Source organism: Lissotriton vulgaris, chromosome 3_1 (genome assembly GCF_964263255.1).
Source record: "Lissotriton vulgaris chromosome 3_1, aLisVul1.2, whole genome shotgun sequence".
NCBI classification, from domain to species: domain Eukaryota; kingdom Metazoa; phylum Chordata; class Amphibia; order Caudata; family Salamandridae; genus Lissotriton; species Lissotriton vulgaris.
In genome coordinates, this window is record NC_141689.1 from 423276949 (window position 1) to 423300610 (window position 23662).

Here is a 23662-nt window from a genome sequence, read left to right on the forward strand (position 1 = left end):
GGACGTCCTGCTGGGCACCTGGTCCAAGCCCTCCACGGTGCCCCCTGTGAATCAGAACATGGCCCCACGCCACCGCCCTGCCCCGGGCGACCCTAGCTTTCTGTCCGTGCACCCCACCCCCGAGAGCCTGGTGATCCAGGCCTTTACGTCCCAGACCGCATTCCCGACCGCTCCCCCGGATCGGTAATCCAAAATATTTGATCAGTTTGGGAAGAAACTGTTCTCCTCATTGAGTTTGGGGTTGCGGTCTATCAACACCGCTTGCCTTTTGGGCCATTATACCCACTCCTTGTGGGACACGGTTGGGGACGTGCTGCCCAAGTACCGGAGGCGGCCCGGGCCCGGTTCGCCCAAGCTCTTGTGGAGGGGCAGGATGTGGCACGTTGCTCCATCAGGTCTGGACTGGATATCACGGACTCTCTGGGAAGGGCGATTTCCACGACAGTGGCAGTTCGCCGCCACACCTGGCAGAGAGCTGCCAATTTCTCCGGCAATGTCCAGGCCACGCTCATGGACATGCCCTTCGATGGCCGTCGACTCTTTGGCGACAAAGCAGACCATGCGCTTGAGCGTTTCAAGGACTCCAGGGCTACTGGCAAGTCCTTGGGCCTGTTTGGCCAGCGCCAGAAAACCTCTGCTTTTCGCCCCTTTCGTGGCCAAGGAAAGGGCACCCCCACACGTTCTGCCAGCCACAGGCCGCAGAGCAAGCCTCAACGCGAACGTGGTAACCACTGTGGCGGTGCCGGGGGACAACGGCAAGACCAGTCCACATCTGCTCCCGCAGCATCTGCCTCAAAGCCGTCCTAGTCCGAGCTTTCAAGACCATTCGACACCAGTGGGGGGCAAGGTTTGCCATCACCTCCTCCACTGGCGCTCCATCACGTCGGACAGGTGGGTGCTACAAATCATCCGAAAGGGCTACTCCCTCCCCTTCCAGGCGACCCCTCCAGCCATGCCACCACAGTGCAACCGCATGTCAGGGCATCATTTGCAACTTCTGCAGGAGGAAGTTAGGGCCCTCTTGGCCAAGGGGGTCATCGAGTGCGTTCCTGGGCCAGAAGTTGGGCGTGGTTGCTACTCCCACTACTTTCTGGTACCCAAGAAGGGTAAAGGCGGTCTATGCCCTATCTTGGACCTACGGAGCGTCAACGGCTTACTCCGAAAGGAGAAGTTGAAGATGCTGACTTTAGCTCAGGTCCTAGCTGTCCTGGACCCTGGAGACTGGATGGTAGCGTTGGACTTGTAGGACTCATATTTCCACATCCCCGTCCTGCCGGCCCACCGGCGTTACCTGCGGTTCACGGTAGGCGAAGAGCACTTTCAGTTTACCGTGCTCCCCTTCGGCCTTACCAGCGCCCCTCGGGAGTTCACGAAAGTGATGGCGGTGGTCACAGCTCATCTGCTCAGATCAGGTGTTTAAGTCATCCCCTATCTCGACGACGGTTGTTGAAGGTGGGCTCGCCCCAAACAGTCGTTTCCCACCTCCAGACTACGGCCGACCGCCTGCACTCTCTGGGGTTCTCCATCAATGTGCCGAAGTCACACCTGTGTCCCTCTCAGAAGCTCCTTTTCATCTGAGCGGTTCTGGACTCTGCGCAGTTTCGGGTTTATCCCCCCCAACAGCGGGTTCGGGATATTCAGGCTCTGATTCCGATCTTTCAGCCTTTATTCTGCGTTTCGGTCAGGTTGATGCTGCGGCTCTTGGGGCTGGTGGCCTCCTGCATCCTTCTGGTGCATCACGCCAGGTGGCGGATGCGGGCTCTGCAGTGGGACCTGAAGTTTCAGTGGGCACAGTATCAAGGCAATCTGTCCAACCACGTCCTGATCTCGGAGGGCACTGCGAGTCAGTTGCAGTGGTGGCTCACGAACCGCTATTGGGTCAGCGGCAGATCCCTCTCCATACCCCAACTGGAGCACATAGTAGTGACTGATGCGTCCCTCCTGGGATGGGGGGCCACATTGAAGAGGTGGAGATCAGAGGCCTCTGGCCTCTGGCGAATTCCGGCTCCATATCAACCTTCTGGAGCTGCGGCGATCCGACTTGCACTGAAGGCATTCCTTCCCTCTGTCCTGGGAAGTGTAGTGCAGGTGTTCACGGACAAGACCACCGCCATGTGTTACTGCAACAAACCGGGCGGTGTGGGGTCGTGGACCCTCTGTCTGGAGGCTCTGCGCCTCTGGACATGGCTGGAACACCAGGGTGTCACCCTGGTGGTTCAACACCTGGCAGGTTCCCTGAATGCCAGGGCGCACAAACTCAGCAGCCGGTGCATGATGGATCAGGAATGGCGTCTGAACTCTGATGTGGCTCAAGGTCTCTTTCTGCAGTGGGGAGAGCCTTGGTTAGATCTATTCGCCACAGAAGAGAACGCGCCATGTCATCAGTTCTGCGCGTTGGAATTTCCAAGGCGGCACTCGCTCGGCGACGCTTTTCGTCGTGAGTGGAGCTGCGGTCTGTTGTACGCCTTTCCGCTATACCACTTCTGCCCAGAGTGCTGAAGAAGATCAGGCGCGACCGGGCCCAAGTCATCTTTGTGGCTCCGGACTGGGCACCAAGATACTGATATCCCGAGCTACTCAATATGTCAGTCGATCCCCTGAGTCGTCTGCCTCTTCAGGAGGACCTTCTGTCTCAGCAGCAGGGGACGGTCCTCCACTCGAGCCTGTCCAGTCTCTTCCTACATGCATGGAGATTGAGCGGCGGCAGTTGAGGCCATTTGACTTGCCTTCTGAAGTCTGTGATGTTATTCTGGTAGCCAGGCGTCCCTCCGCAAAATCGATATACGCCTGCCAAGGGAACAAATTTGTGGCATGGTTCACAGCAATGGCTGTGGATCCACTCTCTGCCCCCCTTTCAGAGGTTCTCTTCTTCCTTGTCTCTCTTGCCCAGCAGGGCTCTGCTCTGGGCACTATCAAAGGCTACCTCTCGGCAATTTCAGCCTTCTTAAGGCTTCCTGATCAGCCTTCTCTTTTCAAGTCCCCTGTTGTAAATAGATTCTTGAAGGGCATCACATACATGTTTCCTCCTGTTCCTTTTGTGATTTTGTGATGCCTCAGTGGGACTTGAACTTTTTACTTACTTATCTGATGTGTGCTCCCTTTGAGCCACTTCATAACTGTCCTCTTCGTCTTCTGACTCTTAAAACTGCATTCCTGGTTGCCATCACCTCTGCCAGGAGAGTGAGTGAGCTCCAGGCTCTACCTTCTAAACCTCCTTTCCTCTCTATCCGTACAGACAAGGTTGTTCTGAGGACTTGTCCTTCTTTCCTGCCAATGGTGGTTACATATCGGCAGTCCATCACCTTGCCCACCTTCTTTCAGCCTCTGTATCCCTCGAAAGAGGAAGAGAGGCTCCACCGTCTGGACCCAAAACGTGCACTCTCCTTCTATCTAGACCGCACACGCCAGTTCCGGGTGGACAACCAGTTCTTTCTTGGTTACGTGGGCGCTAAGAAGGGACAGGCGGTGCACAAGCAGACCATCTCTCGTGGGTCGTCTTGTGCATCAAGGTTAGCTACTCCTTGGTGAAAAAGGAGCCTCCTGTGGGGCTGCGCGCCCATTCCACTCATGCCACGGCGGCTACTACTGACCTGGGTCGGGGAGTCCCCTTGCAGGTAATCTGTCGGGCAGCTACGTGGGCCTCGCTGCACATATTTGCTAGGCACTACTGCCTGACAGCCAAGTCCGGAGAGATGGCTTTTTCGGCCGTTCCGTTCTCCAGGACTTTATGGTGTGATCTTGGTTCACAGATACACCACCGGGGTTGGTATTGCTGGGGTATCTATTCTAAGGTAAGGAATTTAACACTAACCTGTTTCTTTCAGATGCACAAGTTACTTACCTTCGGTAACGATTTATCTGGAAGAAACCATAGTTAGTGTTAGATTCCTTACCGCCCCCCCATCCTCCCCGTACTGCAAACCGATATCTAGGGTTAAGGGCATCCCTTTCAGGGCCCTAGTTCCATGGCACCAGTGTCGGTTTCTATCATGGCTCTGCATTCCTGGCGCGGAAAGCTATGTACAGAACTGACGTCCGCCCACGAGGGTGGCGTCTAAGTACTCCTTCATCCCTCCGATCACAACGCCGACACTGCGGAGCTGCAGACGATGCCTACCAATGCTCAAAGGTACTGCTGACGAAAACTTTCCGGATCCAGGCTGACGCCTGGGAATATTCGAAGGTAAGGAATCTAACACTAACTACTGTTTATTACAGATATATCGTTACCGAAGGTAAGTAACGTGTGCGTCAGTACTTGGATGACTATGTTAAAGGCAGGATTCCCAATGCTGGTCCAGGAGCATCTCTGGTGCACGAGGACTCTCTCTCCACAACATGGGCTTTGCCATCAACTTACAGATGTCTCTCCTCACTCTGACTCAGTGGCTTACTTTTACTGGGCTCATTCAATGCTACACTTACAAGCATCTTCTTTCCTCCTCAGAGGATCACAGATGTTCAGACACTAAATACAGTTTGTCTGACTTGGATCTCGGTTCCAGTAGGTCTTGTGCCTGCTAAGCCTCATAATCTCACACATCATGTTGTTGCTTCATTCCTGATGGCAGAGAAGAGTGATCCACCGGTGTGTGTAGAAGCAGTGGCTACAACATCAAGGAAGTCTCAAGGCCTAGGTGCACAAGTTACAGTCGGTACTGCCAGGATCTGCACTGGTGGCTTGCCCCCTCTAAACTTCTAAGAAGTCACCCATTGAGCCCACCCCACAGGCTCAGGCTACCATGGCCAAGGACACCTCTCTACTGGGCTGGTGTGCTGATCTTGGTGACATGATAGGGTGTGACCTTTGAGCAGTGGCTGCACTTAAATGTAATTGTGCTGTGGTGGTCTGTCTTGCCTAGAAGGCTTTTCTAGTTAAACGCCACTACAGGGTGGTGTGGGGTTGTGGACCCTATGTTGGGAGGCCCTCTGTGGATGTGGGAACAGCACCGAAGATTCTTCCCATTAACATCTCACCTATCAGGATTCACCACCATAAAGGCGGATGCTCGGTCAGGTTACTGGAGGACCATAGGTGCGAGTTTCACCCCAAAGTGACGAGGTAACCTTCAGATTGGGGTTTCCTTTAATTGATGTCTTCGCCAGAGCCCAGAACAGTGTCCTGAGTTTTGCCAAACTCTTCCATCTAAATGGGTAACTGAGTAATGCCTTCCAATTCGACTGGTTTCAGGACTTGTACAGTAGGTAGTTTCTGATTTCCTTATGGCACAAATTATTACTCTTTTAATTCCTCTTCCAAACCATCTGAGGAGGAGAAACGTCTATAGCTTGAATCCTGGGCATGCAGTGTGGCATTATATCAACTACACACAACAGTATGAAGTCCATGGTCTGCTTTGTGAGGGCTTCACTGGAGCTAGAAAGATCTGGGTAGAGACCAAACACAATATTTCGCATTGGGTCATCCTTTGTATCAAGATATGCTATGCCCTGGCCAACTGGGACCCTACCAAGGACGTGCAGTCTCAGGTATGCCGTGATGTTGCTTGCCCAGGCCGGTTTATTTTAATTTCTTTGTTTATCCAGCACTACTCAGTCCCACCTCCAAGAAAGGCACTACTTTAAGGCTTATTTCTAAGCTAACGAATGTGCTGTAAGATGTATCCATTAAAAGAAAGTTACTTGCCTTCTTTAAAAAAAATTCTAGTCCAGACTTAATCTGTCTGCAGATTACTCACCACCTTGACTGCTCCCACCCAAAGAGCTAGTGCTATGATGAATAATATCCAAGATCTGAGAACATGTTATGTGCTGTATTTGTCGCTGTAGTGGCTCACTTCGTTCCTCTCCACACGCCTCTGTTGGAAATAAATATCATGAAATGATTTCAACAGGCTAGTTGGTGCCTGATGAATCTCAGTTACATCATTTTCCAGAGGTTTGTAATGTGACTGGAGAGGCTTGTTGAATAAACTTTGCATTCCAGTATGAAGTCGGGAAGGATTATTCATTAGATGAGGACTCTGCTGTAAGATTATGTATACTTTTCCTTAGATTTAGATTGTAGGAAGAGCCATGATCACTCATTAGATCTAATGCAAGCTCACAATGACCCAGTACATCAGAAGCAATAAAACAAGCTGTTCAGAGAATTCAAATGCGACATTGAATTTTCGTAGGGGAGAGTCTAGTTAGACTTTTGTGGAGAAAAACATTGACATCTGACCACGGTGTCGACAAGGCAGGTGTTTTCTGTAGTCTTAGACTAGATCTCAGTATATTTATTCTTGGGATTTTCTGTTTTTTAAATCTCGTTAATGTTGTTTTCTGATTGAAATGGAGAAAACTCTATTCAAATTCTTTGTGATCGCATGTTTTCATCGGACGACGGAAATCCAACTTGCATGTTATGTTTGCCAAAGGACAATTGATCTGACTCTTAGACCCAGTTTACCTTGAAGGACACATGAATACAGTCCTATTGAGCATAGCTAGAGCTAGAAAGAGATTGCATAATCTCTTGCATCTAATCCGCCCCAATAGAGGTAGCAAAAATCTAGAAGCAGTAGGAAGAAAAATGAAGAGGGCATTAGTTACAGAAAAAACATGGCTATAGAAGAAGACGAGTACATCCAACATCTGTTTAAACACACCTCTGTATTCAGCAGACACTGGAGTGATCTTACATGAGCATGCATGGTTCTGTAGTAGGGGAATCTCTTTTATAGTCATAATCTAGTGAATAGTCCCGCTCATATGCGGGGACCCCGGAGCAATCAAAAATAATCTCTTAAGCTGTCTTTTTGTGCAGTCCTGCATAGACACTTAAGAGAGAATTTAACACCTTCGATGCTTGTGACTAGGTCAACTCGTCATGGGTGTTACCTGCGCTGTGCGTTTGACGAGTTGACCTTGTCACAAACAATGGGATTTTGAAAATTGCAGCACAGCACGGGAATTTACAATAGCAATGATGCGGTTAAAGACAAATAATGCAGCCTATACCTATCAGGCTACACTGTCCAGTACTTCAACGAGATATTCCACCAAAATTAAATTCAGCACAGCCTGCCAAGTTTCCTTCATAGAAAAAACGTCCCCTTTTACCAAGAAAGCCTCTGGAATGATAGAGAGGAAGGGGTGGACAGACAAGCCCCATAGGCTGCCATTATGTGGCTCAAAAAGGGATACTGTGCCTTTAAGGAAACTTTCTAGAACTCAGTATCCCAGAATGCACAGCAGGTCCCCTCCACTTTCAATTCTTTTTTTCCGGCTTCTGGTAGCAGGACCCTCCGCATTGAGCTCTCCCTTGTTAGGGTTTATTTCAATTTTCTTGCACTTTTAAAGTGTTAGAGTGTGTTCACTCGACGTGTTTTTGTGCCTTCTTTAATTACTGTTGTTCTTGTGTTAATTCTGAGCCCTCATTTATCAAATATGTCTGCCTTATTTGATCAATGCCCTGAGTGCTCCAGGAAGAAGGCCAAGTTCGATCCACACGAGATGTGTATCCTGTGTCTCCCTTCTACACATGTTCCTGAGGAGTGTGAGATCTGCCAGACTTTCTCCACCAGGACCCTGAAGGACAGACAGAAGATCAGGCTCCAAGGACTGGAGCAAAGAAAGCATCAAGGTCAAGGTGGGTCTGGGCATGCTGGAACTGCTTCATCTGCCCGTACTGAGGCCTCTGGGGGGCTCCCCAGTGAAAAGAAGGCCAGAAAACACCACCGGTCTCCGTCGACGTCAATAGTGTCGGCTTCGAGAGGAATGACCACGGTCTGTTCCCAGTCTCCCCAGGGCTCTGGGTCGAAGCGACAATGACGTTCGACGTCGAGGGAACTGAAGTCGAGACCTCCGTCGAGGTCGACGTCGAGTACAGATTCATTGTCGACGAGTCATCGACGTCAAGAGAGGTCGCGACAGCGCTCGCCGTCAAGGCGACACCGCCGTTTGCCGTCGATGTCGATTCTGTGTTCGACGTCGAAAGAGATCATAGACGTCGAGAAGGAGAACTCCGACGTTGAGACATAGATCATCGACGTGGAGACGCCGCTCGTCAGCGTCTAGAAGGCGTTCATAGACGCCGAAGAGGCGCTCGGAGCCTAAGAGGAAGGCATCGTCCTCCAGGAGGCGTTCTGACGCCAGAAGCTCCTCCAGATCGGGGGCACGGCGGCGGCGTCGTTCGCCGATAGGGGGCACCGCCTCTCGGTCTCCCCAGTCAGGTCAGGCGAGGAAGAAGAGGAGAGTGGAGAAGTCTCCGGGCTCTGTGTACTCTGTGGTATACTTGCTCCCTAAACCGAGGTCGCCTTCACCACCGCCTCAGTTGCCAAAGGATCCGCCCCCTCGGATTCAGACGCCACCTCCACCGCCACCTCCTCATCATCCTCCTCCTCCTCCTCCTCCGCCGCCTCATGGGCTGCCACCGACTCCACCTCCGCCACCTAATGGGCGGCCGCCTGCTCTACCGAGGTCGGTCTCGTTGCCGCACCTTCCGACTCCGCCTACAGGGCCTCTTCCTCCGAGGCTCCCAGTCAGGCCGCCGCAACTTTCGCAGCTAAGACCTGCAGAATGCCCAAGGCCGATGAGTTCTAGATCTCGCTCCGGACGGAGAGGGAGATCCAGGATTCGCCGTCGTTCGTTTACTAGATCTAGACGGCACCACAGGAGGGACAGGTCTAGGTCCCGTACGGATTCGTCCAGCGCCAGGGACTACTCGCCTACCCTGTCAGAATCCCCTTGGGCGAGGGTGTTGCCTGTGGACGACATTATCTCCTTCCAGGATGTGCTGCTGAGGGACGAGCAAGCTGGGCATCACGCTTACTGTGCTCACGTCTACGACCTCAGTCATTTTTGAGACCCTTCATAAGAAGCAATTGTCTCGACCTCTGTTACCGTTAGTGCTGGGATTGGTGGAGCCCACCATGGAGTTGTTTCTCACTCCTGCGACTACGAATTCAGCCCCCTCCAGGCTACAGAAGAAGTACAGGGCTCCTGACTCGGACCCAGCATTTCTCAGGGTGGATCCAGCACCGGATTCGGTGATGGTGGCGGCGGCGCGGAAACAACATGCCACCACCCAGTCATCTACAGTGCCTCCAGACAAGGAGAGCCACTGGATGGATTCGGCAGGCAGGAAGATCTGCAGGACGGCCGCCACCTCCATGAAGGCTGCGAGTGCCTCAGCGTTGTTGGGACGGTACGATCGGGCTCTGTGGGAGTCCCTCCAACAGTTCGCAGACCTCCTTCCCAAGGAGAAGAGGGAGGATTTCATGGAGATCCTGAACGAAGGGCTGCTGGTCTCTGATCAACTGATCCGCGCCACTGTGGATTCATCACGCCTGGCAGCCCACGGGTACTGCCATGGAGTCAACCAGAGATGTCCTGCCTGGCTGCGGCTTACGTCATTGAAACCTGAGTTCCAACAGAGGGTGACCAACTTACCCTTTTCTGGCGAGACCCTCTTTGGAAAGCACGCTGACGATGAGATGGCCCGGATGAAGGCAGAGGCTGAAACCCTGACGGCTGTCTGGTTGGAGAAGCCCAAGGAACAGAAGAAGACCTACCGCCCGTTCCGGAGACTGTACGGGGCGCAGGGCAAGGGGCGAGGCCAGCAAACTGGACAGCAACAACAGCAGCAGTTCCAGAGGAGGCCCTTTCGAAAACGTCAGAAGGGCTGGGTGGGCAGCAATCTGCCACCGCGACTAAAGGCCTGGCCGGGTCTAGGCCCTGAGCTGTTACTTTCCTGTCATCTGTTACCCACTCCGGTGGGGGAGGGTCCAATACTACCTGGCAGAGTGGAGAAAAATTACTCGTGTCAAGTGGGTGCTGAATATTGTTTGCAATGGATACAGTCTTCGGTTAATCAGCCCGCCTCCAGCAATTCCACCGGTTTGCTCGCAGTTTCAGCTGCGCGAGCTCCAGGCGGAGGCCGATACCATGTTAAGAAAAAGGGCGATAGAAGACATCCCTCTGGCTCAAAGGTAAAGAGGTCTTTACTCATGGTTCTTTCTGGTAAGCAAGAAAGACGAGAACGAGTTCAGGCCCATTCTGGATTTGCGACAAACAAACAAATGAATTTGCAGGGAAAAGTTTTGCATGCTGTCTTTACACCAGATTTACCCTCAACTGCAACGGGGAGACTGGCTGTGCGCAATAGACCTACAGGATACATACTTCCATGTGCCCATTACACAGAAACACCGGAAGTTCCTGCGATTCCAAGTCGGTGCCAATCACTATCAATACACAATACTACCGTTCGGGCTGAAGAACAAGGGGTTTGTCTACCCGTACCTGGATGATTGGTTGATCAAAGCATCCTCCTTCTCGGAAGCTCAAGCGCACTTCCAGAAGACGTCCATTCTCTTGAACAAGCTGGGGTTGCACATCAACATGTCCAAGTCTGTCCTGACTCCGGTCCAGTGCCCACAGTACTTGGGAGCCTCCATCAATACGCTGTCAGCAAGCGTGTCTCCTTCGGAGGAAAGACGTTTATCACTCCTTCGGAAGACTAAGGCTCAGGCTCTTATGACTGTTCCATCTACAACAGTGAGGACGGTGTCTTCTCTACTGGGGTCGATGGCCTCTTGTATCTTCCTCACGCCACACGCACGGCTACACATGAGACCACTGCAGGAGTGTCTGGAGGATCAGTGGAACCAGAAGCGAGGGAACTGGGACGACAAGATACGACTGTCTCTGCATGCTCTACAGTCTCTGAAATGGTGGTGTTCAGCGAAGAATCTCCTCAAGGGGGTTCCCTTCTGCAAGGACATTCCCACTCAGACTATTGTGACGGATGCTTCTCTCCACGGCTGGGGAGCGCATTCCGGAGAGTTACAGATACAAGAAACGTGGTCCCCGACGGAGTCCACTTATCATATCAATTTACTTGGACTCGGAGCTGTTCACTTGGCGTTAAAGGCCTTTCATCCGTCCTTTCAGACCAACTCTCTGCTTGTACAGACGGACAATACGACCACAATGTATTACCTCAACAAGCTGGGGGGTTCGAGATCGCACACTCTGTTGCAGGAGGCGCAGGCGATCTGGCACTGGCTTCTTGCCAGAGGACCGGGGATAACGGCTACCCATCTGCCAGGTGTGCAGAATGTTCAGGCGGACGCTCTGAGCAGACTGATTCAGGAAAACCACGAATGAGTCATAAACGACGAAGTACTCTGAGACGTCTTCGCCAGGTGGGGCACTCCAGACGTGGATCTGTTCGCCACCGCCGAAAACAGCAAATACTGAGACTTTGCATCCAGGTATTACCAGCAGGGGACGCTGGGGAATGCGCTATGGATCAACTGGTCGAATAGCTTTCTGTACGCTTTTCCACCTATTCCCCTGATTCCGGCGGTGCTCATCAAGCTGTCCCAGTCCAAGGCACGGATGATCCTTATTGCCCCGAAATGGCCCAGACAGTGGTGGTTCACAGACCTGCTTCACCGGTCTCTTCTTCCTCGCATACGGCTGCCGTGCCAGCCAGACCTTCTCACGAAGTTCGGGGGACAGATGGTACACCCAACCTCTCGTCTTTGAGTTTGGCGGCATGGCTCCTGAGATAGTGCAATATGGCCATTTGAATCTTCCTGCAGATTGCATGGACATACTGAAGGAGGCTAAGAGACCTTCCACTAGGACGTCTTATGCTTACAAGTGGAAGAGATTCTGCATCTGCTGCAAGTCCAAGAACTATAATCCGACGTCATGTAAGGAAGATGTCGTCCTTCCATAACTTTTGCGTGTGGCGCAGTCTGGCCTTAATTTTCAGTCCATTAAGGTCCATCTAGCTGCTCTGACTGCCTACAGGAAATGCCCTTCACAGACTTCCTTTTTCCAGATTCCTGTGATAAAGGATTTTTTGGGAGGCTTGAAGAAAGTGTTTCCTCCTGTTAGTCTTCCTTTGCCTTCATGGGAATTGAATGTGGTGCTGTCCGGAACCTTTTGAACCTATTCATAAGGCTTCGCTACAGCACATGTCCTGGAAGGCGGCATTCCTCGTGGCCATTACATCGGCCCGCAGGGTGAGTGAAATTCAGGGGTTGTGTTGCCAAGAACCTTATACTGTATTTCATGCTGCTGAGGTTGTGATGCGTACTCACCCTAAATTTCTTCCTAAGGTTATTTCTGATTTCCATGTTAATCAGACTATAACGTTGCCTACGTTTTTTCAGAATCCTTCCATTCCAGCGGGAAGATCTCTTCATTTCCTGGATGTCAAAAGGGTGTTGAAGTTTTATCTGGATAAAACCAAGGATATTCGTAGGTCAGACCAATTGTTTATCAACTATGGATCAGTCAGGACTGGTCTTGCTACCTCTAAACAGTCCATCTCAAGGTGGATTGTGTCCTGTATACAATTGTGTTATCAAAAAGCTAATAAGACCTTAGGGGGTAGGCCTAAGGCTCATTCCACCAGAGGCAAAGCAGCCACAACAGCTTTGCTCCGTAATGTTCCCATTTCAGAGATCTGCATGGCTGCCACTTGGAAGTCGGTCCATACCTTTGCTAGGCATTACTGTCTGGACTCTGATGCCAAGGCAGATGCTCAGGTTGGGCAGGCTTCGCTGCGAAATCTGTTCGCACAGTAGTGGTGTTGTATTTCTTCTTCTCCACCGCCGCTTTGGTGTTGGGGATGGGCTTGCCATTCTATTCACTAGATTATGACTATACACAGAGATCACCTACTACAGAAGGAGTAGTTTCTTACCTGTAACTAAAGTTCTGTACTAGGGGTATCTCTGTTATAGTCATAAGCGCCCGCCCTCCTCCCCGGTGGAGAAAGCTGTTCATGTACTGAATGCTACAGGTCTAGCTTTATACGCCTCCAAAAAGAACTGAAAGTGGAGGGGACCTGCTGTGCATTCTGGGATACTAAGAGTTCTAGAAAGTTTCCTTAAAGGCATAGTATCCCTTTTTGAGCCACGTAATGGCAGCCTATGGGGCTTGTCTGTCCATCCCTTCCTCTCTATCATTCCAGAGGCTTTCTTGGTAAAAGGGGAAGTTTTTTCTATGAAAGAAACTTGGCAGGCTGTGCTGAATTTAATTTTGGTGGAATATCTAGTTGAAGTACTGGACAGTGTAGCCTGATAGGTATAGGCTGCATTATTTGTCTTTAAATTCTCTCTTAAGTGTCTATGCAGGACTGCACATAAAGACAGCTTAAGACATTTTTTTTGATTGCTCCCGGGGCCCCGCACATGAGCGGGACTATTCACTAGATTATGACTATAACATAAATACCCCTACTACAGAACTGGAGTTACAGGTAAGAAACTACTCCTTACTTGGGGTTTCTAGCTAGTGGTACAATCTAATTTGATTGATGTGCTTCTTACAGTAGTGTATCTATATGAACTCTAGGGGGATGATAACCTAGAAATAGTTGAAAAGGCAAGTGAGTGCTCTAGCTTTACAATATAGAGGGAATTTGAAAAGACGCACACCCAATATAAGCAGTGGTCAAGGTTGGTAAATGTAGCACCATAGACACCAAAACAACAACCTCTGTTTAAGTCTTAAAGCCATTTGCAACAACTGGATTTAACCTAGACACTTTAATGAAAGACGAGGCAAAGCAAGAGCCACGTGAGACCTTGCAAATGTACTTCAATCTGTTTCCACAACACAAGACTTGTAGGAGGGCAAGCTAAAGGACTACCACTCAAAGCACAGTCCATTACAACACTGCTAGCTGCAACATATTAAAAAAAGAAAATATGGTGAAAGTGCCTCCCAATACAGTACACACAGTATCGTTTAGAACTGAACGGTGGGAGGGTAATGATTTTCTTATCCAGTGCAGTGGCTGACCTAACAATGGGGCAGAATTACAAGAAACTGATGCATCTGTAGAGATGTCACTTTCACTGCGCCTCCATACGAAACCCTTGCACCACCATGGATGTGCCTTATCTACAATACGGCACACCATGGCGCAAGGACTGACACGTTAGAAATTTTGACGTATCTGTTGTCGCAGAAGTGGTGCATTGCTGGAGTTGGGCATGAGTGACGCAACTCCAGCAATGCGCCACAATAGATAAGTGAGTCCCATTTTAAAAGCCCTGCGTCATTCCTGACGTCTGGTCTGAGCAGGCACACGGATTTTGTCGCAGTGAAGACGTAGAGTGACGCAGTGAAATGTTATAAATGTCACTGCATCAGTTCCACATGGCTTTTTACATGGGAACACCCACCCTGCATCTATTATGCCTGACGCAGGTATAATGTGGCGCAGGGCTTTACAAGGTGACTTATCTCCCTAGATGTGGAATGTTGTAAATTGGCCGCAATGTGGCGCATTGTTTACCCCGCTTCTGCATCACAAAAAGTGACAAAGCGGCTGCACAAACTTGTCGCAAGGTGCTTTAATGCGTTGTTAACTTTGCACACCAATGGTTGTATATATTTGTATGAAGTCAACAGACATTTAAATGATGTATCCCTTTCTTTTTAACTACACAGCAAAGTACAGGTGAATTGGATCCACTTTATGTGGTGGAGGTATTGTTGCATTGCAGTAAGGAAAGTGTAAAGAATGCTGCAACAGAGGCAGCTAAACCAGCCAGACCTGACGAGAAAGGAGAAATGCAGGTTAGTTTTTTACTTTTTTTCCCAGTATCCATATGGCATCTTTATGTTTTTTATTGTCTATAACGTTTGTTGCATCGTGGATCACTAGCTGACTGGTGAAATGTTAACATCGGAGTATGAGCGTACTAACTATTAAGATTCGGTTCATGTGGTCTTCTTGCTGAGATTGTCCAGGTCTAGGGGCCTGCTGTAATCTCACTCCTTTCTCAGTTCTGCTCAGTCTTACAAGTAAGTGTGTTCCAGGCCTTTTACTTTTAAAGGTGTAGCCTGTTTTTGACTGACTGAGAAATTCCTCGTGTAGGATTCAAACTCTTTGATTTATTATGATATTATTGCTAATATGTCAAGGAAAATAGCATAGATCCGGAATTACTATGGCCAGTGGCAACTGAGCATTTGTATTTCTGTTGTCAATTCTGTTGATTTTTTTTTTTTTTGAAGACGTTTATTATTGTGAGAAAAAATGCAATACATATAGCAAAGCCTACAACCCTGCGGGCCGGCTGCAAGTAGTCCGTGCATTGTTGGGGCATAGGGTACAGGGGAAGGCATTATGCAGTGTCTCGTTCGTTGCCTGGCGTGCTTTGTCACAGATAGTTTGTACATATTCCTCACATTTTTTGCACGACCATTCCTGTAATTGACGTCTCTTTTTACATTTTTCTATAACTCAACCATTAACTCCTCAACATAAAAACAGGGCTGTTCACTACGGTGTGTCCCAGTGTGTCTGTAGTGCCAGTGCTGCATCACGTACCAACGGTGCGCACGGCACCATTGTCCCATCAACTTGCGAGGTATGCGCTGGTGGCGCGTCAGTGAAATGTGGGATCTATGGCTCGCTTGCATGAGTAGCTGTAAAGCTGGTGGGGTACGGGCCCGGTGTGCGGTAATGTCACCCCAACTGCCGGTGCAGTGTACGGCGTGTGTGGCGTGTGTGGCAAGACATATATGTCTCCCCATTTGCACTGACTATGGGTGTCACCTGCTCCCGCGTTCCCTGCCGAGGGTTCAAGTAGCGGCACCTGTCCGCCGCTGTGTGATGGTGGGTATACACGCAGCTAGTAAGAATAGGAGTGCGAAACGTTTAACGTGGGGGTGTGTAGGGGGCGTCGGGAATAGGGGGGGGGAGTGTACTCGTGAGGGTTGTGTCTAGGCTATAGTGCTAAGTGCAGTGGCCGGGTCATTGTGTGGTGGAGAGCCCCAGTGTGTGTGTGTGTCCAATTGTGGTCGCGGCCTGTGTTCCGGGGGTCGGTGTTGCACACCTGGGGGGGAGGGGGGGAGGGGGGGGGGGGGTGCGCAGCGCGCAGTCCTGTCTATGGTGTCGCCGCTCGCGGGGCGCCTACCCCCCTCAGTTGTCTCTGCGTAAGCCCACTGGCCTCGCCCTCCCCCCGCAGGGATCCCAGGATGTCATCCCAGACGTGTGCGATCGGGAACTGTCTCAAACCTGCTATCTCCTCTCCGCGCAGCGCCGTGCCCTCTGCTCTGGCCTAGTTAATAAAGGATGTGTACCAGTGTGCGGGGGTTGGGGGTTCTCTTATTTTCCAGTGTCTGGTGAGTAGGCGTTTGGCCGTGATAAGGCCTAGGTCCCAGAACCAGGCTTGTGTTTTATTTTGTTTAGTCCTCTTGTATAGCCCAAGAACGCATGCCTCCCACGTGGTAGGTAGCCCCGGGCCTGTGCTGTGTGTCAGGAGCGATGTCACCTCCCCCCAGTATGTGGACAGGGTCGGGCAGCTCCAAAGCATGTGCAGGATGTCGGCGTCCCGCAGGTCGCATCTGGGACAGGCTGCGGTATCCGTCGCGAAGTATTTATTTATTCTGTCAGGTGACAGATATGCCTGATGCAGTATGTATAGCTGGATAGTGCGGAATCGGGAGTTACGCGGGACGTTCACAGGGCTGGCTAGGACCAGTTTCCATTCTTTGTCTGTCCATTCCCTCCCTCGGTGGGCCGCCCACTTGTCCCTAATCGGTTGTGTGGTCCTCTGGGTGTGTATGAGGAGCGCCTGTGCCAGCCAGTGTGTAATGTGTGAGCCTCTGCCCATAACATGTAGGTATTGGATCAAGTGATGGAGCGGTGGCTCCTCCTGGATATCCCCCCAGGACTCCGTGTACGTCCTCATCACTGACGCATGGAGCAAGAATTGCCCCGCCGGTAGGCCTGTGCTCGCTGATAGTTCCGCGAATGGAAGCAGGCCCCCGTCCGTGTAGAGGTCTCCCATTGTCTCCACTCCGGCTGCAACCCAGGGCTCCATGTTGCGTAGTGACACCATCCCATTCCTCCGGGGGGTACCCAGTAGGGGAAGGGGCGGAGGCGTATGGCCTGACGTTCTGTGTCAGCTTCAAGCAGCGAAGGAAGCATTTGCGGGCTACGGCCATGTGAAGGGGCAGGGGGCGAGGACCTTTGGTCAGCGGGTGAAACAGGGCACACACCTGCGGGTGTGTCCATTGGTAGTCCGCGTTGGCGGTGTCATCTAGGTGCGTGTCGCTGAGCCAGTATGTAACCCACTGCAGCTGGGCTGCCAGGTAGTACAATTCCATATTGGGGACCGCCAGCCCTCCCTCCGCCGTCGGGGAGTACAACTTCGCCAAAGCTACTCGCGTGCGCCCCGTGTTCCAGATTAAGCCGCGGAGCATCGACTCCAGTTCGCGGAAGATCCTTGTGGGGACATACAGCGGGACATTTGCAAAGTGATAGAGTAGTCTCGGTAGCGCAATCATTTTAGACATAGCAATCCGGCTAGGCACATTCAATGGCAGGGTCTTCCAGAAGTTCATCTGGGCCCTCAGCGAGGACACGGCGCGCACCAGGTTGCCCTCCAGTATATTCTGCGGGTCTCTGTAGATTTGTAGCCCGAGGTACTTGAATGTAGTCGGGTACCAGGTAAGCCGGGCGCCACCAAGGTGTACCTCGCATTCCTCCAGGTCCGGGCTGAAGGCGTATACACCGGACTTGGTCCAATTGACCCTGAGGCCCGACACCCCTTCGAAGGTCCGGAATATGTCCGACAGCGCTGCAGGCACCGCAGTGAGGTCTCGCACATAGAGTAATAGGTCGTCCGCGTAAAGCGAGACCGTGTGCACCCCGTCAGCCAGCGGGATCCCCCATTCCACTCCCTTGTCCCCAGGGAGAAGAGAAGGGGCGACAGGGGGCAGCCTTGTCTGGTGCCTCTGCGTACCCGCACCGTCTCCGACAGTAGCTTGCCCGTCCGCACGCGGACGTTAGGTCTCTGGTATAGCAGCCCGACCATGTCCATGAAGGCTTCCCCCACGCCAAGTTTGTCCAGCACCGCACCTAAGTACGGCCACTCCACCGAGTCGAAGGCCTTCTCTAGGTCTAAGACGAGGCACCCTGACCTCGGCCAGTGTGTGGTGGCCGCTTCCTGGACTCGGAAGAGGCGTCGCAAGTTGCGGGAAGTGCTCCTCGCCGGCATGAACCCGTTTTGGTCGTCATGTACCAGCGGCGGGACCTCCAGGGTCAGGCGGCGGGCCAGCAGGGAGGTGAATACCTTGTAGTCCGTGTTCAACATGGCTAAAGGCCTGTAGGACCCCATACACGTGCCATCCCTACCTGGCTTCAACAGCGAAACCAGGTTCGCCTCATTAAGCGAGGTCGGGAGCGCTGAGTCCTCGATCGCATGTGTATATAGTTTGAGCATCTCTGGGACCAGTACGTCCGAGCAGGCCTTGAAGAACTCGGCAGGCAGGCCATCGGGGCCGGGAGACTTGCCGTTGGAGAACGCAAAGATGGCCTCTCGTATTTCCTCCTGGGTAAATGGGCCCCCTAAGTCTCCCTGCTGCGCGTCCGTCAGGGAAGGCAGCTGGATATCAGCAAGGAAATCCGCGATGGTGGCCGCAGAGACCCTCAGCTGTGACTTGTATAGGGCTTGGTAGTGCCCCACAAATGCCCGGTGTATCCTACTTTGTGTGTACGCGATCTCCCCTTCAGCTGTCCGAATAGCGGATACCGGTTCCGTGCGGGACTCCTGCTTGACCAGCCAAGCCAGTAATCTCCCCGGCTTGTCGCCGTGTTGGTGCACCCGCGCAGAGTGGGCCGCGATGTTGACGTGCCTCAGTCTTTCTAGTAGTGCCGCATGTTCCTCGCGGGCCTCCCGTAGGTGGTCACCCGCGCCGGACACCGCCTCCCGCTCCCAATGGAGCAGGTCTGCCTCCACCCTGCATAGGTCTGCTTCCAGATTTCTCTGTATGCTCCCTTGTGTGCTCAAGCAGTGACCCCGTATCACCACTTTGAAGGCGTCCCATTCCACACTCGGGGAGGACGCCGTGCCCGAGTTGTCGGTGAAGTACTGCGCTACTTGGGCCTGTAGGGCGTCTCTGAAGGGGGCGTCGAGTAGGAGGGCGGGTTGTAGCCGTCACGTGGGGATGGGTGGGTGTGGGCGCTCCCATGCTATTGCCAGCGTGTGTGGGTTGTGGTCTGAATGTGTCCGGCCGAGATAGTGTGACTCAGTGATTTGCGGCAGCATTTCCGTTGTCACCATGAATCTATCTAGGCGAACATGTAGCGCGTGTGTACCCGAGTAATATGAGTATACCCTAGTGTCTGGGTTGTGCGCGCGCCATGCATCCTTGAGGTCCCACTGTGTCGCCCATCTCGTGAACGCCTTTGCAGCCCCTAAAGATGTAGCATCTGGCCTGGGTGGGCCGAGCGGTCCAGTACAGGATCTAGCACTGTGTTGTAGTCACCTCCCAGTACCCAGGGGACCCCGTGCCAGGGCGCCAACTTTTCCGATAGGTGTGTCAGGAAGGTTTCCTGGTCCGTGTTCGGAGAGTAAACGGACGCCAGGACTACTGGTTGCCCGTCCATCCTACCCCTCACAAGCACATATCTCCCCCCCCTGGTCCGTGAGCACTTCCGACATCGTGAAAGGGGTGCCCGGCCTAACCCACAGTAGTGTCCCACGGGCAAACGAGGAGTATTCTGTGGCGTACAATTGACCCCTCCACCTGCGCCGTAGTGCAGCCACTTCCGCCCCGCATAGATGAGTTTCCTGCAGGAGTGCGATCTGTACTTGCTGCTTTTTCAGGTAGGAATATATCAGGTATCTGCGCGCGGGCGTGTGCATTCCCCTAATATTCCAAGTGCATATCTTAATCGAAGTCATATTAGCGGTGTGTGCTCCACCCCGTCCCCCGTGCCAGCAGCAGTTCCACCAGGGGCTCTCCCATCGCTATCCACAGCATGCCCAACCCCACCCCCCGTAGTACACTCAGTATTGTTCAGGTAGACATTAGGTAGGGGAAAAACAATAAACAACATTAACCAACTGTGGGCAAGACCCACTGAAATACCAAAGGGGCAGTGGCGAAACGGGCCACCGTCCATAATCTCAATTGAGAGGGACAACATTTCCAGTCTAAGGGGCAGTGTGCATAAGCACGGTTAAGGCTAAGAGGAAGTTAAGTCTGTTAAAGGGATTCCAGTTCCATCCCCGAGCCTCAGTTTGCAGGCCGTTCGCTGGCCACCGGTTGTGGACTGGCGCATGGCAGCGCTCCGGTCCCATGGGGCCCCGCCTGCATGGACCCCGGCCATTGGTGGGGAAGGGTCGCGGTTCTGTGCTGGCTCTCGGCCTCAGTCATGAAGGGCACCCCTCTTCTTCCAGGCCACATCAGCAGACGGCCAAGGATGAGCACGGGTCAAGGGGTGACCCCACCCTCGCCAACCCCGTCAACCACCAACGCCAATTAGGTGGTACTCACTGTTTCTGCGGTCCGCTGTCCATTCCGTTGTCAGGGGGGGAGAGGAGCGCACTCCCAGTTGCACCCGGCGCTGGCTGCGCCTCAGCGTCCCGCCGGCCACTGTTTTTTCCCCCCCTCCCGTACGGTCATTTTCCTGGCCCCCCCTATGGGGCTAGTGGATCAGGTCTGAGGTTTGCGGCGTGACCACTGGCAATTCCACAGAGATCTGTGAGTTTGGGATCCCGTAGATGGCTTCGTCGTCATCGCTGGGCGCTGGCTGCTGCCCGTCCTCATGGTGTGATTCCTGGGAGGGTGGGTTGCTGAGCTGAGAGACTTTCCGCAGCGCATCGCGTTGTTCCTGGAGCATCTGATCCAACGGGGGAGAGTGTCGCGACCCTTCTTCTGCCCGCTGGGACTGTTGAGTTCCGTGTCTCCGGCGGTGTCGTGGGCCGCGCCACCTGGGCCTTGCCTCGCCCCCACGATGGTGCTTGGGTGCTGCGTCCGTGCCTCCGTCCAGCCACTCGCTGACCTCCCCGGGGGTCCCGAAGAAGTACGTGTTGTCCCCCGCCACCACTCTCAGCTTTGCGGGGAAGAGCAGGGAGTATTTGAGGCCTGCTGTGCGTAGCCTCCTCTTTACTTCCAGGAAGTCGTGTCTCTGGCGTTGCACCTGGATGGTGTAGTCGGGGAAAAACATGATCGCCGCATTGTCTATGCGGATTTCACCCATCTTCCTCGTTTCCCGTAGCACTGTGTCACGGTCCCTGTAGTTTAGTATCCTGAAGAGTAGCGGCCTCGGGTTGGCGCCGGTCGCGTAGGGCCTGGTCGGCACTCGGTGCGCGCGCTCCACGTCAAAGTGGGGCGACAGCGTGCCTTCAGGCAGCAGTGTCCGCAGCCAGTCTTCCACATGTTGGGCTGGGTGGTCCCCTTCCCATTTTTCCGGGACCCCTACGAGCCTGACGTTGTTGCGTCTCGCCCTCCCTTCCGCATCTTCGGCCCTATCTTCCAGGAACTCTACTCTGTTCAGGAGGTCCTGCACGTGTCTGTCCGTTTGGGTGACTTTGGGCTCGATCTCCTTCACCGCGCCTTCCAGGACCTTGGTTCGGTCGGACAACTTCCTGTGGTCGTCTCGCAAGAGGGTCAGGTCCACAGCCACGCCGTCTATCTTGGACTCCAGGGAGGTCCTGGTCTGTTGTAGCGATTGCTCCATTCGCTCGACGGCCGCCAGCACGCTGTCCAGTCTAGTGGCCAATTGTTCGGCAGCCATTTTGTCGAGCTGCTTGTTCGCTTTTCCTTTCTGCGGGGCCCCACCAGTCCTGGTGCGGGTCCGCGCCCCTCCTGACATGTGTGAGGGCGCTCTTCTAGCAAAGTTATTGTCCCCGCCACTCTGTTAGCACCTCTGTGTAGCACCTCTGGGATCACCTCCCGCCTGGGTTGGAGGTCCGCGGGTCCGGGGTTCCCCCCCGGCCATAGCCGGTGTCTCCGCAGGGGGAGGGGGGTCCGGTGGTTCCCCTCCTCTCTGTGGCCCGGTTCCGCCGCGCAGCCCCCAGTGTAGTGGGCGTCCTAGGGGTCTGGGTATCTCGTGTGTGGCGGATCACTCCTTCCTGGCCCGTTATCCCCCTGCGCGTGTGTCCGTGCGGAGGGGGGGGGGGGTAGTCCGCAATTGTCTCTTCAGGCGCCCTCACTGCGGGAGGGGGGGGGGGAGGGGGGGACGGTCGCCGTGTCACCAGCCGATGATTGCAGGCCTGGCCGGGGGCACCGGTCCGTGTTGGCGAGCAGTGGTTGGCCCCTCCGCCCCGGTCCCTCCGACTCCGCTCTTGTGTCTGTGACCCCCCGGGTGGCGCCAGGTGTTGTGCGGCGCCCCAGGGGTCGCCCGACTCTCCCCCTCCTCACCAGGTCGGTTATCGCTCCTCGGTCGCCTCAGGCGCGCCGGCGGCCGTCTCGCTGGGTTTGTGGCGTGGGTGTTGGGCCCTCTTCGTCCTCTTGCCAGGGCAGTAGCTGCAGGCTGCGCCTCCGCCGAGCCCTTGGCGGTCACTTTCTGAGCAGCGGCCCTCGGGGAGTGCGGGTCAGGCGCGGTGGCGGGTTGTGGGCGGCCTCTCCGTCCCGGTTACTCCGTGCCTGCCTGTGTGCCCGCAGCTCCCCGGGCAGCGCCTGATGTTGCGCAGCGCCCCAGGGGTCGCCCGACTCTCCCCCTCCTCACCGGGTCAGGTCGCGCTCCCAGGCTGCCTCACAGGGGCTGCGGCGCGGATGCCAGGCCGCCGTGGTCCGCTGGTCGCATCAGTAGTGGCGAGGCTGGGCACCGCCGAACCCCCGGTGGTCACTCTCGGTGCAGCATCAGTCCGCCGGCGGCCCTCAGGGAGTGTGGGCCGGGGCCTGCATGCCGGGCCCAAGCCCCGGTCTCTCGTGGCGTCACTGCCGGCCGGGAGGCCCCCAGGCCCGCAGGAGGGTCGTAGGACAGGCCGGGGTCTGGCCCGATGGAGCCTCGGGTCAAAAGTCAGCCAGGCTGTCGAGATGACCTCCGCGGGTGTCCGCCTGCAATTTCCGGCGGTTTCAGTGTACTTTGACGGATAATAGGCTCGGGGAAGGGGAGCTTTTCACGGAGCTCTACCCAAGCACGTCCTCCGCCATTGCGTGCTTAGCCACGCCCCCCGTTGTCAATTTTGTTGATATAGACAAAAGAAGCAACATAAGGGGGTATGTGCTTAGATGAACTAGTTGGTGTATATAAAATTATTTTATTTGATCTGTTAAAATTATAAAAAAAAGGTGGGACCTGAAGTTTCAGTGGGCCCAGCCTCAGGGCAACCTGTCCGACCATGTCCTGATCTCGGAGGGCACTTCAAGACAGCTGCAGTGGTTGCTCGCGGACCGCGATTGGGTCAGCGGCAGATCCCTCTCCCTTCCCCAATCGGATCACGTAGTTGTGACGGACTCGTCCCTCCAGGGCTGGGGAGGCCACATGGGAGAGGCGGAGATCAGAGGCCTCTGGTCTCCGGCTGAGTCCCGGCTCCATATCAACCTTTTGGAGCTGCGGGTGATTTGCTTGCATTGAAGGCATTCCTCCCCTCTGTCCGGGGAAGTGTAGTGCAGGTGTTCACGGAAAACACCACCGCCATGTGGTACTGCAACAAACAGGGCGGGGTGGGGTCGTGGACCCTTTGCCAGGAGGCTCTGCACCTCTGGCAGTGGCTGGAACATCAGGGCGTGACCCTGGTGGTTCAACACCTGGCAGGTTCTCTGAACGCCAGGGCGGACAAACTCAGCCGCCGGTGCATGATAGATCACGAATGGCGTCTGAACTCTGATGTGGCCTGTGGTCTGCAGTGGGGAGAGCCTTAGTTAGATCTATTTGCCACAGAAGAGAACGCGCCATGTCATCAGTTCTGCTCGTTGGAATTTCCAAGGCGGC

General features: G+C 53.8%; 1 protein-coding gene across 1 annotated transcript in view; it reads left to right on the forward strand.

The window, feature by feature from the left end:
• The window catches only part of MTREX (Mtr4 exosome RNA helicase), a 751215-nt gene that overhangs the window by 617704 nt on the left and 109849 nt on the right, over nucleotides 1-23662 (forward strand). The window contains exon 19 of the mRNA XM_086960637.1: nucleotides 14431-14559. Coding sequence (XP_086816763.1) covers nucleotides 14431-14559 — 129 coding nt within the window. The remainder of the gene's footprint in view (nucleotides 1-14430; nucleotides 14560-23662) is intronic.